Here is a 20,151-nt window from a genome sequence, read left to right on the forward strand (position 1 = left end):
CGTTTACATTAGCAGCACTTCCATTGCCAATGAGAGCAGCGCTCTAGGGCAGCTATCCCATAGTGAGGCTCTCTCCATTTTGACGATGGGTCTTGTGGGCGGGGGGGTGATTGTGGGGCACCCTGGGTCCCTGCACAGCCTCCTCTCCCCAAACACCAATCGGCTCCAGTAGCTCAGCATTGCTCCAAGCAGGGGATCCTTTGCTCCGTGGAGCGGGCACTGTCACCTGGCCAGATGATCACTGAGCACTTGCCAAGAAAACAGGAAGGGGAGTTTCAAATTTCCCAGAGCTTTACAGGGGGAGGGCTGGATGTCTGTTTACCTGGCATCAGAGCAGCAGAGCTGCTGGCCAGAGTGGTCACCTAGGCAATGTGGGATATCCTCTGGAAGCGAAAAGCTCTGTAAACAGGAAGAACATGCCTTCACTTGCACATCACCGCAAAAGCATCACCGGTAAGAGCTGTATGCCTCTCGTGGAAGTGGTTTTCTTTTTGCAGTGAAACTTCTGAGTTTCACTGCAAAAAGTCATTGGCAAGTGTAGACGCTCCCATGGTTTTTGCACAAAAAAGGGCCTTTTTCCACTGTGTAGACATGCCCTAAGTCTTAACCTATAACTTTCTGTACTTCCTTTGTGTTATATGTATGTGGTTGATTAACCTTGTTAAAAGAGTGGGTCATATAGGACTAACTAAATGATCAATCTGAGGATTTTAATATGTGGGAAACAATTACATTACCAACATGCACCAGCTAAAGTGAAGAAAAGTGTTGCTAACAATATGATCAAGCATGCCAAATGCACACAGACAAACACAGTTTCATCAGAGCATCGTTGCCATTGTACTTACTTCTTTCTGAATGTGCCCAAGGAAGCATGGAATAAAAACTTTGTATTATTAAAACAGTTATGTGTATAATACAGTACAGTATAATACAGAACATTTTCAAGTACAGTAATTAATTGCAGTGTTTTGCCATGTTATGGTAACACTTAGCCTTTAAGTTTTCTATTAGCACTTGCAAATATTGGGACTTTTATTAGTTTCAGGAAACATGCCCTACCTTTCGTTTCTCCATCCAGCATATATACTGTTAATTTTAAAAAGCGGCCAGTGGGAGCTGCGATCTGCGGAACCTGTGGACGCGGCAGGTAAACAAACTGGCCTGGCCTGCCAGGGGCTTTCCCTGAACAAGCGGCGGACTGGCTTTGAGAACCACTGTTTTAACGGACTCAGTGAGAGTTGGATCAGGCCTTTTGTGGCTTTAAGTAATTGTTAAAAAAGTAAAGACTTCTTGGAACAAAATGATGCCATTAGCTTTGCCCAAGAACATTTCCTCAGAGCCCTTTTGACCCTAACGCCTACTTGTTATGTTTAACAATTCCATCTTATCCTGTTGATGACTTATCCTTATGACTGTTGGATGTGAACATTAAGGTTCAAATTATCTTTTGGGATTGATTGAACAGGAAGTAATTTAGGGAAAAATTTGACTTTAAAAAAATCAGTGAATTACAATAAAATGAAATACCACTTGGGGCAAGAGCTCGGGGACAGATATTCCCAAATGATAGCAAGCAGAAACACTCTTATGTAGGAGCAGGTTTTTTATACATACTTTTTCAGGATGGATCCAGCCTCATCCTCCTCCCCCAGCACTGAAGCAAGAGTTCCATTAGCACCAAATTCACCTATATTTAGAGCCCTGGGATGTCCCTATCTGTTTATTCGAGTTACTGTACCTCTGTTTTCCCCTCACACGCCATCATGTATCAGTCAATGTTGTGCCTAGGTGCAGCTAAGAGGAGAGGATTTCCTGTTCGTGTTACTATGGAAATCATCTGATGTGTTCATGTGGTGATGGGGCATGAATGTAAGCTGCAGCGTGTCACCCCATTGATGTATCTCAGCTCCTACAGGGGCAGGGAGTTAAGATCATGTCTAAACAATACATAATCTGCTGTGGTGCAGACCAAATTTAAACCAGCTGGAGAGTCCCCTAGAGAATTCCCCGTGTGTAGCAGGAATTTCCACTGGCAGAAGAGCTGGCGGGGGAGGCACCGCTGAAATCTCCACTCTTGGCATAAGGGAAGGTAGGAGTGGAGAGGAGGTGTGGAAGAAAGGTTCTACTGTGCCCCGTTCTCCAATGGTGAGAGGTCTCTGAGGGACCTTATGTCAATGACAGAAATTAAAGCTGCCCCCTTTAACTTACACCAGGGCTGGGCAGCTGAAAATCAGGGAGCCATGGGCTGTTCCCCTCTCTCCACTACACAGCAGAAAAAAATCAATCCTTTTGTGTCCTATTTTGCCCAGAACTCCTCAGACACCAGGAATTATACCAATGGTGTCACTGTTTCCACAGGGCTAGACATTGCCTTTGGGCACAGCCCTGAGCAAAGGAGACCACACCAGGAGTAGCTCTGAGAGGCAGTATGACTCAGAGACACACCTTTGAGGCAAAATTCCTTCCCAGAGCAAAGAGGAAGCAGGGACGGTTGTGATTTGCTTCTGGGTTTTCGGATGCCTTTGAGGCAAACTGCCTAGTAATACTACTACTGAAGCTAGGATTCAAAAAAGCATTAGACTGTTATCTGGGTAATGAAAACATCCAGTTAAATTAGATGGTCAAAACACATTTAGAAAGGATAGCACCTCAGACTTCAGTCAACCACTAACTAACTAACTAAGCACACTGCTAAGTCAATCCCTCAGGGTTCGATTCACAAATGGACTTAGGTGCCTGACTACCAACATTTAAGTACCACTAACATTCACAAAACTGCTACCTAACCCTGTAAGGCTCCCTTTTCATAAGTCAGCACCTGCAAAGCTGCCTAACTCCTGATGCCATCTTCCAGCTAATGAGCTGATCAGAGCTCTTGCTGACATCTAATCCCCAGAAAGATTCTCAAACTAGGTATTCCCCTGACTATATCACCTGCCAGGCCTGATCCATTAGGCATGCTCAGAGCACACCTATCCTCTACAAAAGGCAGCCGGGGATGGAGGGGAGCCAGCAGGTCAGGAATTTTTCAAACTGGTTGGGGTATGCAGCTGTAGGTCTAGAATATCCAATAGCGAGAGTGCTTATCTGGGATGGAGGAGACCCACTCTGCCTGATTTGGAGCAAGGACTTGAATCCAGCTCTCTGACATCCCAGGTGAGTGTCCTAACCATTGGGCTATGGGCTGTTCTGCAGTAGGACTCATTCAGTCGCTTCTGTTTAAGCGGTTCCTCTTTGCTTAAGTACTTAAATATTCATTGGAACAAGGACTGGAATCTGGCTCTCCCACATCCTGGGTGAGTGTGCTGACTACTGACTATAATGGGGTGGAGTCTCTGTTTTTTGTAAGAAATGGCTGACTCGGCTTAGACACCTAGCTCCAAGTTCATGGCTGAGAATCTAAAGCAGAGACAAGTGCCTAAGGCACAGCTCAATAGAAGTTAGGTACCAAAATCCCTTTAAGCATATGGGCCCTAATTCCCACCCCTTTCCTCTACATCTCACGCCTGGCTATCTTAAGCAGCTCCCCACTCAGCTTGCAGGCTTCAGAGAATGGCTCTCTTAGACACCTAACACTCCCCATTCAATGCACAGGGAGCCTGCATGCTAAGTCAGGGTTGAAAATTCTAGCAGACTGCAGGACACCTAGGAGTTAGTGTTGCAATACTTATGTCCTCTTTGAGAATCTATCCCTACCTCATTAGGATTAGGAAGGAACTTCTCCTATAGGTTTTCCTGTAATTGTCCACTTCAGGGTCTCTTGAATCTTCCTGTGAAGCATCTGGTGCTGGTCACTGGTAGAGGCAGGGTACTAGATCAGACAGACCATTGATCTGAACTGATATAGTAGTTTATAATTGGTGTGGGGGAGAGCACCACAAGAGCATCCCTTGAAACCAGGACTTGGCATTACAAGGATAGTTCCCCTCTGGCACCCTCTAGTGTCTGCCATTCTGGTTCTGCAGTGGTCTGTGGCTTCCTTGGCCCAACCCTCCAGCCAGTCCAGTCCCTTTCTGGTGTTACAAAATTCCAACTGAAAATTCAAATAAACATCCAAACAAATGATTCTGTCTCTCTTGGGTTACTCTGACATTCCCTGCTCTTCAATCCTACTCCCAGGCTCTGCAAAGTTCCTCTTTGCACCTTAAACTGAGCACTGTCTCCACAGCTTTCTCCCTAGTGGTTTGTTTCCTCCTAGCAGGTTTCCCACTGTTTTCCCTGTACAGTGGCTTTGGCAGTTTCTCCCAGGGACCTCCCTGCTTCTTGCAGACTTTACCTCAGAGTCTTTCACATGGCTTCCTCCTCCTAAATATTCTCTCTCAAGCCTTGTTATGAGGCCCACATATTCATCATACTAACACCTAGCCCCATTAGCTCCACCCCCCTGAGGCTGGGATATAGTTAATTATGGCACAGCTGAGACCAGCCACTTTCCCCTTATAGAGGCCAGTCTCCCTGTGATGCAGTTCCTATTCTACTATTTTCCCTGCCAATGCTGGGTTGTTTCCTACTTTACATTGTCTGGTGTATTGCCTACTACAGTGTGCAAAGTAAGGAGCTTCCACCACTTTGCTAGGGAGACTATTGCAGAGCCAGATACATCTTGTCATCAGAGTTCTTCCTGATATTCAGCCTCAATATCCCTTTCTTAATTTCATTCCATTACTCCTAGTGGTAGCTGGTAAGTACTTCCTCTCCATTTACAAGGCTGCCCAGGGCAGGAGGGAGGCAAAAGGGGCAGTTTGCCCTGGGTCCCCTGTTTGAGAGGGCCCCCAAACTGAATGGTGCTGTGATCCCACATGCCAAGTCACAGTGCCTGGAGTGGGGAGCTGGGCCCAGCCCCATGGAACAGGAGCTCCTTCTGTGGGGTAGGCTCACTCTCCAACAACCCCCCACCAGGTCTCCCCTCAGTGGTCATTTCTTTTGGAAGGGTGGAGGGGTCTCTGGCCCATTCATATTTCCACCCTTCAGGTATTTGGATATTGTATCCCTTCCTTAAGTGTCATTTAGCTAAACTACATATGTTTAGTTCTTTTACTCTTCTCTTCTCTCAATCCCTCTAACTTGTCAATATTCTTCTATTAATGCGGTGCTCAGAATTTAATGGAATACTTCAGAACTAGGGAGAGAAGGATGGTTACTTCCCTGCTCTGCATTTTCCCAAGTGGAATCTCATTTCATTCTTTTCAATTCATGTTTCTAAACTGTCCAAGTCCTTTTGTATCATTCCTGTGCCCTGACTTGTGTTTCCAACTCCTCCTAAATTATTATTGTTTGCAAATGTCATTAATTTATTGTTACCCCCCTGCTCCAGACCCATTAATGAAGTTATTAGAAAAGACCAGGCCTAATGATTCCTGTGTTTTCCCAGGAGACCTTCTTTCAACTTCACATGGTGCTGCTTTTTTTCCCTACTTAATTTATTGCACTTCAATGGTTTTACAACCAACATGATATTAGCTAATTTCTACTACTTTTTCAAGCAAGATTTCACAAGACCCAGTACCAAATTCTTTACTAAAATCCAAATATATTACTTCTGAAGTTCTCTCTTCATCCATGAGCTTTATAATCAAATATTTCTGTCTGGCAATATTTATTCTTTATAAACCCATGATGCTTATTGCTCATGGTCCCTTTTGAATTTAGGGATCAGAGCTACTGTAAACTGGCATCGCTGCACTGAAGCCAATGGATATATACCAATTTATACCAGCTGAGGATCTGGCCCTAGATGTTTAGTGATTTCTTTTACTTAATCTTTGTTTCATTACTTTACTAAGGAGAGCAAATATATGTATAGGATGGCAATTGTCAAGAATCACATTTGTTTTCTATTTTCAGAATTCTCTGTTTGTTTTTCTCTGGTGTCTCCCCAATAGTCTGTACTTTTTCAGAAACACCCATTCATTTACTAGTATACTTAATACCCCCTAGGATGACCAATAGTTGGAATGGCTGATCAGTAGATTTTGAATTTTTTTAAATGTTCTTTTACCATGCCAGAGACATACACCACATTCCTTTATGCACTGAGAACAAAGAGGTACTTAAAGAAATGAAAGGACATTTCATTTAGAACCAATAAAACTGTACTTCCCTTTCCAATTTATAGATAACCTGTATAATGCACTACTACAGGAGGCCATCAAATGAAACTCTGGATTTGAAAACAGGATAGATAATGTTATGACCACACCTCTAATAACATTTGTAGCAATGGTTAACAACAAGGTAATATTTGAATACTATGAATTACAAGAGATGGCCTGCTGAAGTCAGGAAGGAGTTTTTCCCCATATTGACAGGTTTCAGAGTAACAGCCGTGTTAGTCTGTATTCGCAAAAAGAAAAGGAGTACTTGTGGCACCTTAGAGACTAACCAATTTATTTGAGCATAAGCTTTCGTGAACTACAGCTCACTTCATCGGATGAATACTGTGGAAAGTGTAGAAGATCTTTTTATACACACAAAACATGAAAAAATACCTCCCCCCACCCCACTCTCCTGCTGGTAATAGCTTATCTAAAGTGATCACTCTCCTTACAATGTGTATGATCAAGTTGGGCCATTTCCAGCACAAATCCAGGTTTTCTCTCCCCCCCCACCCCCACCCCCACACACAAACCCACTCTCCTGTTGGTAATAGCTTATTTAAAGTGACCACTCTCCTTACAATGTGTATGATAATCAAGGTGGGCCATTTCCAGCACAAATCCAGGGTTTAACAAGAATTCCAATTCAGCAGTCTCTTGCTGGAGTCTGGATTTGAAGTTTTTTTGTTGTAATATCGCAACTTTCATGTCTGTAATCGCGTGACCAGAGAGATTGAAGTGTTCTCCGACTGGTTTATGAATGTTATAATTCTTGACATCTGATTTGTGTCCATTTATTCTTTTACGTAGAGACTGTCCAGTTTGACCAATGTACATGACAGAGGGGCATTGCTGGCACATGATGGCATATATTACATTGGTGGATGTGCAGGTGAACGAGCCTCTGATAGTGTGGCTGATGTTATTAGGCCCTGTGATGGTGTCCCCTGAATAGAAATGTGGGCACAGTTGGCAACGGGATTTGTTGCAAGGATGGGTTCCTGAGTTAGTGGTTCTGTTGTGTGGTATGTGGTTGCTGGTGAGTATTTGCTTCAGGTTGGGGGGCTGTCTGTAGGCAAGGACTGGCCTGTCTCCCAAGATTTGTGAGAGTGTTGGGTCATCCTTCAGGATAGGTTGTAGATCCTTAATAATGCGTTGGAGGGGTTTTAGTTGGGGGCTGAAGGGGACGGCTAGTGGCGTTCTGTTATTTTCTTTGTTAGGCCTGTCCCGTAGTAGGTGACTTCCAGACTCCAGCGAGAGACTGCTGAATTGGAATTCATTTGCAAATTGGATGCAATTAACTTAGGCTTGAATAGAGACTGGGAGTGGCTAAGTCATTATGCAAGGTAACCTATTTCCCCTTGTTTTTTCCTACCCCCCCCCCCCCCAGACGTTCTTGTTAAACCCTGGATTTGTGCTGGGAATGGCCCACCTTGATTATCATACACATTGTAAGGAGAGTGGTCACTTTAGATAAGCTATTACCAATAGGAGAGTGGGTTTGTGGGGGGGGAGGGGGAAGAGAACCTGGATTTGTGCTGGAAATGGCCCACCTTGATTATCATACACATTGTAAGGAGACTGATCACTTTAGATAAGCTATTACCAGCAGGAGAGTGGGGTGGGGGAAGGTATTTTTTCATGCTTTGTGTGTATAAAAAGATCTTCTACACTTTCCACAGTATTCATCCGATGAAGTGAGCTGTAGTTCACGAAAGCTTATGCTCAAATAAATTGGTTAGTTTCTAAGGTGCCACAAGTACTCCTTTTCTTTTTCCCCATATGTACCTCATTATACAATGGCCAGGACCATTAGAGTTGAGGTTCACTTGCATCTGAAAGATCTGCGGTAAACTGTAAGAACCAGGATTCCAGCAGTTTGATTTGGCTTGATAATTATGTTCCTATTGAGTCTTCAGAAAAATTCTTCCCCTTTGCTCTTAAGTAAGAGAATCCATTTCAGAAATATTTAAAAGCAATGCATGGGGGAAAAAAGCAAAACTGGTAAGTTCTGCACTTCAAAGTTGAATCTGAGTAGGTTATCTTATGGTGGTCTATATTTTGAGAAGCATTGCCATTTTACCCTAAGTTCCCCCTGGCCTCACATGCTCTTTATAATTATTACTATTAACATGGCATCTTTGATTATTAAAACATTTTACAAATATGAATTAATTAACACAGGCTGAAAAGTATTGCTATAAAAACAGAAATGTCCCAGGAACTTTACCTTGGATACACAGACAGGTCTGGGGCTGTTGGGATCAGAGATCTTTGTTTGGCTCAGCCACAAAATTCTGACCTAGGTTCAAATCCTACCCAAACTTGGGTTTTGCTTTGGGCCCTTTTCTACTTGCTCAATATTACCTTGCTGCAACAAAATAACCTTGACATTCACTGTTTCATTGTTATGATCATTCACATACAGATAGGTAAGAAAACTTAACTGCATGAGTTGCCAGCAGACCTTTTTCCTGGTAAAATAAACATTAACACAGGTGAAGTTAGAGGACCAGACACCTCCTGTGAGGTGAAAAATAATTTTCCTGTAACTGATTGCAGCCAGTCAGGATTTACTTATTTGCATTTCATTACAGTAGTACTTTATTGTTTCTGATCCTACTATTGTTAGTCTTTGAGAAGGAAAAATTGAAGAGCCATATCTCTATAATGACTGTTTTCAGCCAGGGTTTTTCCTCATAAATGTAATAAAAATCAATATAAAAAAGCCCCCTTCCCTTCCTCATTTATTGTATCAATAAAGGATAGTCCTGCTGAAACTAGGCAAACAAGCAAATAATAACGTTACCTTGGAGACAATTTACATCCACGTTGCAAGTATGCACTGAGTGTCCCAGTTGCTGCAAGCAAGAGACCAAGGTATGGAGGTGAGGGCTTCATAGGTCTTGAGGAAAACTCTGGATGAAACTGGACACCAACAAAATATGGGTGATCTAAAATCCAAAGGGCATAAAGAAAATGGTAGAAGCTAGGAAATAGAAGACAGTTCTTAATAAAGCTACTTTATAAGGAAAAAGATTTAACACAGGGCACTAAATAACTCTCAATCTTATAATTTCATATGAATTTAATGGGGAAAAAGATCTTAATATTCTTTGATTAAATACAACAAAGGAAAACTGACTAAGGCTATCCAGGCTGTAATGTGCGAAGCTGAGGGCCAATAATAGCACAAGTGACTCAGATTTCATTCCCATATTTACAATGAAATCACTAGAATGCACCAAAGTGTGCTTAGGCTTCTCTCTCGTATTTACACTGTAGTTTAGTCTCTACATTTTTTGTGTGTATGTACAGATACACATAAATGTAAGCACAGTGTGCATAATAAACTGTCAGATCCTGCAAGCTGCTGAGTGCCTTCAACTCCCACTGAAATAAGTAAGCGTCAAAGTCACTTGGCACTTTACAAGAAAAGGCCTACCGGCTGGAAACAAGAAGAGAACAGTGATCCCATTTTGTGAAGGATTTTGATATTTGGTTTCATTCTGACTCGGAATACAACCCCAAAATACTGTAATTATCCACACAAGGGAATGGAGCTCTGGTTCTGGTGTAGTCTGCATGGTAGGCTGCTGCAGAACTTAGAAGCCCTGCAGTCCCTGACTCCAAGGCAGACTGTGTGATGGGCTGCCCCAAAGCCATGGAGACCCTGGGAGCCCGGGCTACTGAGAAGCTGCAAACCTCAGAGCCAGGGTTCCCTGGTTCTTGGCTCCCCATTAGCCTGCTGCGGAGTCAGGTGGACAAGCTGGCAGGAAACCATCTCTGTGAAATGGTTTGATTTCAACAAAAGAGCAAATTCTGACAATGTTTTGTTGGAATTTTCCTGACCAGCTCCAGAGAATATATTTACTAATCTTTTCAAGTAGCACAAAGCAGCTGATCAGACGTCCCAGCTGTGTGTACTACTGACCTGCAACGTTTGGTATAAAATACTGTGGAATAGAAATATAAGGATTAATTGCAATAAATATGGTGACTACTAAGGGAGAAGACTACTTTTTTTTTCCCTCTAAGGAGAACTCTGTTTTTTCCTGATGGGGAATTCTGATTGGTGAATGGGAATTTTGCAACCTTAATTCATTCATCCCATGTGTATGCATTATGATACAGTTTTTAATTACATGACCACATACTTTTTTTTTTCACAAGACCCCTGCCTCATTCAATGAAGGGATGGACCTGCTCTGGGAATGAATCATGGTTGTGTAGTGAAGGAGGCTGTTGTCTATAGGATCCCTGCTTCATTGGTCTCATGGGTAGGACAGCTGAATGCTGCCCTTAGGAACCGGATTCTATCCCTGCCTCTGCCACAGAGTTTCCATGGCTTGCTGGACAAGTCACTTAAACCAAACTTTTCACAGCTGGTCCCTAATTGTATGTTCGTTATTTCCTGGGTTCCTGACCTGAAACTGTACAGTCTGATTTGCAGAAGTGATGAGCATAGAATCATAGAATATCAGGGTTGGAAGGGACCTCAGGAGGTCATCTAGTCCAACCCCCTGCTCAAAGCAGGACCAATCCCCAATTAAATCATCCCAGCCAGGGCTTTGTCAAGCCTGACCTTAAAAACTTCTAAGGAAGGAGATTCCACCACCTCCCTAGGTAACGCATTCCAGTCTTTCACCACCCTCCTAGTGAAAAAGTTTTTCCTAATATCCAACCTAAACCTCCCCCACTGCACCTTGAGACCATTACTCCTTGTCCTGTCCTCTTCTACCACTGAGAATAGTCTAGAACCATCCTCTCTGGAACCACCTCTCAGGTAGTTGAAAGCAACTATCAAATCCCCCCTCATTCTTCTCTTCTACAGACTAAATAATCCCAGTTCCCTCAGCCTCTCCTCATAAATCATGTGTTCCAGACCCCTAATCATTTTTGTTGCCCTTCGCTGGACTCTCTCCAATTTGTCCACATCCTTCTTGTAGTGTGGGGTCCAAAACTGGACACAGTACTCCATATGAGGCCTCACCAATGTCGAATAGAGGGGGACGATCACATCCCTCGATCTGCTCGCTATGCCCCTACTTATACATCCCAAAATGCCATTGGCCTTCTTGGCAACAAGGGCACACTGCTGACTCATATCCAGCTTCTCGTCCACTGTCACCCCTAGGTCCTTTTCCGCAGAACTGCTGCCTAGCCATTCGGTCCCTAGTCTGTAGCGGTGCATTAAAGGTAGAATGGTAGCAAGAATCCCATCTGTCAGCCTTTTGGAAGAGAGCCACATGACTCCTTTCAGAGTAGCAGCCGTGTTAGTCTGTATCCACAAAAAGAAAAGGAGTACTTTTGGCACCTTAGAGACAAACAAATTTATTTGAGCATAAGCTTTCGTGAGCTACAGCTCACTTCATCGGATGCATGCAGTGGAAAATACAGTGGGGAGATCTATATACAGAGAGAACATGAAACAATGAGTGTTACCATACACACTGTAACAAGAGTGATCAGATAAGGTGAGCTATTACCAGCAGGAGAGCGGGGGGACCTTTTTTAGTGATAATCAAGGTGGGCCATTTCCAGCAGCTCACAAGAACGTGTGAGGAACAGTGAGGAGGGGGGAAATAAACATGGGGAAATAGTTTTACTTTGTGTAATGACACATCCACTCCCAGTCTTTATTCAAGCCCAAGTTAATTGTGTCCAGTTTGCAAATTAATTCCAATTCAGCAGTCTCTCACTGGACTCTGTTTTTGAAGTTTTTTTTTTGTTGAATTGCCACTTTTAGGTCTGTAATTGAGTGACCAAAGAGATTGAAGTGTTCTCTGATTGGTTTTTGAATGTTATAATTCTTGACATCTGATTTCTGTCCATTTATTCTTTTAAGTAGAGACTGTCCAGTTTGGCCAATGTACATGGCAGAGGGGCACTGCTGGCACATGATGGCATATATCACATTGGTAGATGCGCAGGTGAACGAGCCTCTGATAGTGTGGCTGATGTGATTAGGCCCCGTGATGGTGTCCCCTGAATAGATATGTGGACACAGTTGGCAACAGGCTTTGTTGCAAGGATAAGTTCCTGGGTTAATGGTTCTGTTGTGTGGTGTGTGGTTGCTGGTGAGTATTTCCTTCAGGTTTGGGGGCTGTCTCCCAAGATCTGTGAGAGTGATGGGTTGTCCTTCAGGATAGGTTGTAGATCCTTGATGATGAGTTGGAGGGGTTTTTAGTTGGGGGCTGAAGGTGATGGCTAGTGGCGTTCTGTTATTTTCTTTGTTGGGCCTGTCCTGTAGTAGGTGACTTCTGGGAACTCTTCTGGCTCTGTCTATCTGTTTCTTCACTTCAGCAGGTGGGTATTGTAAGAATGATTGATAGAGATCTTGTAGGTGTTTGTCTCTGTCTGAGGGGTTGGAGCAAATGCGGTTGTATCGTAGAGCTTGGCTGTAGACAATGGATCGTGTGGTGTGGTCTGGGTGAAAGCTGGAGGCATGTAGGTAAGCATAGAGGTCAGTAGGTTTCCAGTATAGGGTGGTGTTAATGTGACCATCGCTTATTAGCACCGTAGTGTCCAGGAAGTGGATCTCTTGTGTGGACTGGTTCAGGCTGAGGTTGATGGTGGGATGGAAATTGTTGAAATCATGGTGGAATTCCTCAAGGGCTTCTTTTCCATGGGTCCAAATGATGAAGATGTCATCAATGTAGCGCAAGTAGAGTAGGGGCATTAGGGGACGAGAGCTGAGGAAGCGTTGTTCTAAGTCAGCCATAAAAATGTTGGCATTCTGTGGGGCCATGCGGGTAGCCATAGCAGTGCCGCTGATTTCAAGGTATACATTGTCCCCAAATGTAAAATAGTTATGGGTAAGGACAAAGTCACAAAGTTCAGCCACCAGGTTAGCCGTGACATTATCGGGGATAGTGTTCTTGACGGCGTGTAGTCCATCTTTGTGTGGAATGTTCGTGTAGAGGGCTTCTACATTCATAGTGGCCATACACAACCTCAGCTGTGCAGAACACAATGCCATCCACAGCCTCAGAAACAACTCTGACATCATAATCAAAAAGGCTGACAAAGGAGGTGCTGTTGTCATCATGAATAGATTGGAATATGAACAAGAGGCTGCTCGGCAGCTCTCCAACACCACTTTCTACAAGCCATTACCCTCTGATCCCACTGAGGGTTACCAAAAGAAACTACAGCATTTGCTCAAGAAACTCCCTGAAATAGCACAAGATCAAATCCGCACAGACACACCCCTGGAACCCCAACCTGGGATATTCTATCTACTACCCAAGATCCATAAACCTGGAAATCCTGGGCGCCCCATCATCTCAGGCATTGGCACCCTGACAGCAGGATTGTCTGGCTATGTAGACTCCCTCCCCAGGCCCTACGCTACCAGCACTCCCAGCTACCTTCGAGACACCACTGACTTCCTGAGGAAACTACAATCCATCGGTGATCTTCCTGATAACACCATCCTGGCCACTATGAATGTAGAAGCCCTCTACACCAACATTCCACACAAAGGTGGACTACAAGCCGTCAAGAACACTATCCCTGATAATGTCACGGCTAACCTGGTGGCTGAACTTTGTGGCTTTGTCCTTACCCATAACTATTTTACATTTGGGGACAATGTATACCTTGAAATCAGCAGCACTGCTATGGCTACCCGCATGGCCCTACAGTATGCCAACATTTTTATGGCTGACTTAGAACAACGCTTCCTCAGCTCTCGTCCCCTAACGCCCCTACTCTACTTGCGCTATATTGATGACATCTTCATCATCTGGACCCATGGAAAAGAAGCCCTTGAGGAATTCCACCATGATTTCAACAATTTCCATTCCATCATCAACCTCAGCCTGGTCCAGTCCACACAAGAGATCCACATCCTGGACACTACAGTGCTAATAAACGATGGTCACATAAACACCACCCTATACCGGAAACCTACTGATCGCTATTCCTACCTACATGCCTCCAGCTTTCACCCTGACCACACCACACGATCCTTTGTCTACAGCCAAGCTCTGCGATACAACCGCATTTGCTCCAACCCCTCAGACAGAGACAAACACCTACAAGATCTCTATCAAGCATTCTTATAACTACAATACCCACCTGCGGAAGTGAAGAAACAGATTGATAGAGCCAGAAGAGTTCCCAGAAGTCACCTACTACAGGACAGGCCTAACAAAGAAAATAACAGAACGCCACTAGCCGTCACCTTCAGCCCCCAACTAAAACCCCTCCAATGCATTATTAAGGATCTACAACCTATCCTGAAGGAAGACCCAACACTCTCACAAATCTTGGGAGACAGACCAGTCCTTGCCTATAGACAGCCCCCCAACCTGAAGCAAATACTCACCAGCAACCACATACCACACAACAGAACCACTAACTCAGGAACCTATCCTTGCAACAAAGCCTGTTGCCAACTGTGCCCACATATTTATTGAGGGGACACCATCACAGGGCCTAATAACATCAGCCACACTATCAGAGGCTCGTTCACCTGCACATCCACCAATGTGATATATGCCATCATGTGCCAGCAATGTCCCTCTGCCATGTACATTGGTCAAACTGGATAGTCTCTACGTAAAAGAATAAATGGACACAAATCAGATGTCAAGAATTATAACATTCATAAACCAGTCGGAGAACACTTCAATCTCTCTGGTCATGCGATTAGAGACATGAAAATTGCGATATTACAACAGAAAAACTTCAAAACCAGACTCCAGCGAGCGACTGTTGAATTGAAATTCATTTGCAAATTGGATACAATTAACTTAGGCTTGAATAGAGACTGGGAGTGGCTAAGTCATTATGCAAGGTAACCTATTTCCCCTTGTTTTTTCCTCTCCCTTCCCCCCCCCCCCCCCCCAGACATTCTTGTTAAACCCTGGATTTGTGCTGGAAATGGCCCAACTTGATTATCATACATATTGTAAGGAGAGTGATCACTTTAGATAAGCTATTACCAGCAGGAGAGTGGGGTGGGGGGAGAGAAAACCTTTTGTAGTGGTAAACGCCCATTTTTTCATGGTTTGTGTGTATAAAAAGATCTTCTGTACTTTCCACAGTATGCATCCGATGAAGTGAGCTGTAGCTCACGAAAGCTTATGCTCAAATAAATTGGTTAGTCTCTAAGGTGCCACAAGTACTCCTTTTCTTTTTATATACAGTTCACTATGATAATGTTTTCACTTATTTAATACATGCCAAAGGTGTTACAAAAAAACTGAGCTACTTACTTTCCAGTTCAATGATCTCCATTCTACTCCCTTCTGTGTCACGGCCAACAAATTTCAAACCTTTCTCTTCAAAGCAGCCAGTCAGTTCTGGATTTACCTGGAAAATTGAAAAATATGGGTAGTAATTATTGTAGAATTTACATATTTAACAAAGGTAGATAAGTTTTTAACTTTTTAAATTTATATGTAGGAAAGTGGGGGGCTGGGAATTATTCCTTGTTTAAAAATTGTGCAGTGAAAATTTGTAAAATTGGTGGTTCTTACGTAATATGAAATTAAGCAATATTTTTTTAAAATGTGAAATGCATCCAAAATACTAAAAGGGCTCCTACGAGTATACTATATTTGTATCAAGCATGGTTGATATTCTAGAGCATGTATGATGTCGCTAATAAACAAGTATGTTTCTTTAATATAGTCAACCTTAAAAAAAAGAAGTTGGTGAACACTTGAAGTCCTAAAGGAAAATAATGCCCAAATAAAACCCACATGACTCATGAAACCTAGAATCAACAACTTCATACAGCACCTTCTCACACATACATACCCACAGATACTCACAAATATATGATATTCCTATCCCAAGCAAATTAACATTCATCAACCTCAGCCACCAAGCTGCACCCACCCAATCTTAACTCTGCCCTCTGTGGCTTGTTGTCAGCGTTCCTGTAATTCATCCCCTATACTTGATTTCAGCATTATTTGCCCTAAGGAGCTGTGCAATTTTAAGTGAGGTTTGGAAGTGCAGGTTGTTGTTGTTTGGGGGTGGGGTTTTTGTATTTGTGAACTACATCATGTTTATTATTTTGCTATTAATAAGGAGTGTTACTACATTGCGTGGTTGGTAGAATAATAGTTATTGATCATTAGGCAAGGGAGAGTACTAGGGGGCTCAGTGGGCTGGGCAGCCTCGTAGCTAGTGTACCTAAATTCCAGCCCTTTGCCTCTCTGTCAGGGCAGCAGAAGTATCTTTTCCTGACCTTACGCCAGGGATCTTTGGCTTCCCACCCACGTCAATGTGTAGGCCCTTAAGAGGATATTGTAGGGAGACTTGTGGGAAAGTGACACCAGCAGAGTCCTCCCTGCAGTGCGTCTAAGTTGCTCTCCTGAGGCACTTCCTACATAGAGATCCCTTCGGTTTGGGATATGCCCCTATGAACAGTCAATCCCCTTACACCAGAAGAATCCAAAGGAGCAGGGCTCTGCCAGACCTGCTGGTTCTTCAAGAAAGTGGTGGTTGGCAAAGGCTCTGCCTGTGGACCTTGCCCACTCTGTGGCCCCCTCTCAGGCTCACTCTTCTGTCTGGCTTTCCAGAGAAGGATTTCTCTCTCCTACAGTCTGTTCACCACCCTTTGGCTGAGCTCCTCTTAACCGAATCCTCCAGGCGGAGCATGCTTGGCAGCTCTGGAGGCATAGGGCAGCCAGGGCCCAGTATTGCTTTTTAACCCCTTCGGGCCCAGGGTGGGGTTTGTATATCCCATCACAGAGAAGTACAATAAATGTGTAGTTTTTGCAGGGCATGCAGCATGAACTGAAAATGATTTGCAGAATAGGAGTGCTATCTGAGCAGTGCAGCCAGGAGGCAATATTCTTCTTTTTTATTTTGTCATTAGTAGTTGCTACTCGGAGTCACACAAATGTGATTACCTCCCCTATTGTGCCTATCTTCACTGATATAGATGGAGGCCTAACCGTCCCCTACACCTTTATTCAGGTAACCAATCAAATCATTTCTCAAAAGCCATCTCCTCTTGTGATGCTTCTCTTCTAGTCTGCGCAGCATAAGTGTGACTTCCCCTAATATCATTCTGGAAGTCTGCTCACAGGAGGGGCTCATATAATAAACTGCAGTTACCTCGTTACCTATGTGAATTATCTGAGCTCAACCAGCCTGAGAAGCAATACACCTAATCCTGCTCCCAATGAAATCAATGGGAATTTTACCATTAACTTCACTGGGAGAAGGATCAAGTCCAGTATCACTCTTCAAGCTAGGTCTCCTCCTAAAATGCAACACTGTCTGCAAACCACAGAACTCTTTGGATTACATCTAAATAGTACCTACTATTACACCAAACCCCTAAGGCCTTGCTTAACCCTTATTCAGGAAAACTCCCATTGACTTCAGATTAAATAAATTCTTCATGGTTTGCCAATGCTATACATTCTCAACAATATAAATTATATTAGCAATGCCTTACCTCATATCGATGCCTGTGTCGTTCCTCCACAAAATCTTCATCACCATAAAGTTTCCCTGAAAATAGCACAAGGGAAATGATTAACAGTAAAGTATTGCTTCTAACAAACATTTCTAGAAACCCAAAGACACCGCTCTTACAATGTGCCATAGTGTTTCTAGTGTTGTTCTTTTAGTTCATGATGTCCTGCACATGCTCCATGAAATCTAAATTCCAAGAAATTTCTTACACTCAAAACAAACAACCCAATTGTATTCACTATGACCCTAACACAATCTTTGCTTGTGCTTTCCTGTCTCACTACTTATCCAGTTGTTTGCAGTGTCGTTGTAGCCACGTTGGTCCCAGGATATTAGAGAGACAAGATGGGTGAGGTCATATCTTTTATTGGACCAACTTCTGTTGGTGAGAGAGACAAGCTTTCGAGCTTAAACAGAGCTCTTCTTCAGAAGAAGAACAGAACTTGGTCCAATAAAAGATACTACCTTACCCATCTGGTCTCTCTAACTTACCAGTCACTATCAACTTCTGCAAGTAAGATTATGAATAACTTTTGTAGACTGTAGAGCTTTGACACCAACCCTGAATGGCTTTGCATGATTTCATAAAGCCTCCACACAGGAGATGGGCTAGTGAATCAACCTGTATGAAACCCTTATAGGGATACTCAGCACCTCTGATGCATTCACAACAGGCATCTGCAAGAGAGTGCAGACTAAGCTGAGCCTGCTGCCCAAACCTTTGACTAGGGTTCTGTTCCATTTTAAAGGACCAAACCCTGCAGTTGACATAAAACCTGCAACAACACAAAGACATTCCCTCTCTGTTCTTTTTTCCTTTTCTTTCTGCTTCCCCGGCTTCTTCCATCTAATGACTCCTAAAGCCCATCAGCCTAAGCTAAGATCATAAGAATGGCCACGCCGGGTCAGACCAATGGTCTATATAGCCTAGTATCCTGTCTTCTGACAGTGGCCAGTGCCAGATTCTTCAGAGGGAACTAACAGAACAGGGCAATTATTGAGTGATCCACCCGTTGTCATCCAGTCCCAGATTCTGGCAGTCAGAGGGATAGGGACACCCAGAGCATGGGGTTGCATTCCTACTAACAGCTATTGATGGACCTATCCTCCATTAATTTATCTAATTCTTTTTGAACTGTTATACTTTTGGCCTTCACAACATCCCCTGGCAATTTGTTCCACAGATTACTGTGCATTGTGTGAAGAAGTACTTTCTTTTGTTTGTTTTAAACCTGCTGCTTATTAATTTCATTTGGTGACCCCCTAGTCCTTGTGTTATGAGGAGTAAATAACACATTCTTATTTGCTTTCTCTACACCAGTCATGATTTTATAGACCTTTACATAACCCCACTTGGTCATCTCTTTTCCAAGCTGAAAAGTCCCAGTCTTATTAATCTCCCCACAAAGGGAAGCTTTTCCATACCCACAAACATTTTTGTTGCCCTTTTCTGTATCTTTTCCAATTCCAAAATACAGTGAAAACTGTGTTAACCGGCCCAGCACAAACCAGAAAGCTCTATAAACTGGCGTTTCTAATCTTCATCGAAAGTCTGGTTTATAGTCTGGTTGGCGTGGGGCCGGCAGGCTCCCCACCTGGTTTCACATGGCTTCCCGGAAGCAGTGACATGTCTCTGCTGCTCCTAGGAGGAGGAGGAATGGCCATGAGAGCTTCAGACTGCGGGAGGAAGTGCAGGGCTGGGGGGCAGGCTCTCAGAGGGAGATTGGGTGCGGGAGGGGACGTGGGGAAAAGGGTTAGGGCACAGGAGGGGGCTCAGGGTGCCGGATCTGGGGGGCACTCACCTCTGGTGGCTCCTCGCACATGGCGACCTGTCCCAGCTGTCCTAGACGGAGGTACGGCAGGCAGCTCTGCACACTGTCTCCACCCACAGCTCCCATTGGCCGTGGTTCCCGGCCAATGGGAGCAGCGGGGGTGACATGCAGAGCCTTCTAGTCACGCCTCCACCTACGAGGAGTAGGGACACGTTGCCACTTGCAGAGAGCTGCCCAAGGTGAGCGCCCCCCAGATCGGGCACCTCAAGCCCCCTCCCACACCCAAATTCCCTCCCAGAGCCTAAGCCCCAACTCCGTACCCCCTCTTACACCCAAACTCCCTCCCTCTTAGTTAACTGGCATTTTTCACTTACCAGCACACCCCATTGCCCAACATGCCTGATAAAACAGCTTTTACTATATCTTTTTGAGATGGGGCAAACACATCTGCACACAGTATTCAAGACATGGATGTACCATGGATTTATATAGAGGCAAATTGATATTTTCTGTCTTATTATCTATCTCTTTCCTAATGATTCCCAACATTCTGTTTGCTTTTTTGACTGCCGCTGCACACTGAATGGATGTTTTCAGAAAACTATCCACGACACCAAGATCTCTTTTTAGAGTGGTAACAGTTAATTTAGACCTCATCATTTTATATGTATAACTGGGATTATGTTTTCCAATGTGCATTACTTTGCATTTATCAACATTGAATTTCATCTGCCATTTTGTTCCCTAATTACCCAGTTTTGTGAGGTCCCTTGTAACTCTTCACAGTCTGCTTTGGACTTAACTATCCTGAGTAGTTTTGTATCATCTGA

General features: G+C 43.8%; 1 protein-coding gene across 6 annotated transcripts in view; it reads right to left on the minus strand.

Annotated features, from left to right (window-relative positions):
• CTPS2 (CTP synthase 2) overlaps nucleotides 1–20,151 on the minus strand; it is a 145,576-nt gene that overhangs the window by 6,921 nt on the left and 118,504 nt on the right. For 5 of the 6 annotated variants that reach the window (XM_077816252.1, XM_077816226.1, XM_077816234.1 and 2 more), the window contains 4 exons: nucleotides 17,530–17,585; nucleotides 15,326–15,422; nucleotides 8,908–9,052; nucleotides 7,876–8,572 (listed from right to left, as the gene is read on the minus strand). In XM_077816252.1, the coding sequence (XP_077672378.1) occupies nucleotides 8,407–8,572; nucleotides 8,908–9,052; nucleotides 15,326–15,422; nucleotides 17,530–17,585 (464 nt within the window). In that variant the 3' untranslated portion in view covers nucleotides 7,876–8,406. Of the gene's footprint in view, nucleotides 1–7,875; nucleotides 8,573–8,907; nucleotides 9,053–15,325; nucleotides 15,423–17,529; nucleotides 17,586–20,151 lie in introns of those variants that run through there. The other variant, XM_077816266.1, reaches the window with a different exon arrangement.

Source organism: Eretmochelys imbricata, chromosome 1 (assembly GCF_965152235.1).
Source record: "Eretmochelys imbricata isolate rEreImb1 chromosome 1, rEreImb1.hap1, whole genome shotgun sequence".
NCBI lineage: Eukaryota > Metazoa > Chordata > Testudines > Cheloniidae > Eretmochelys > Eretmochelys imbricata.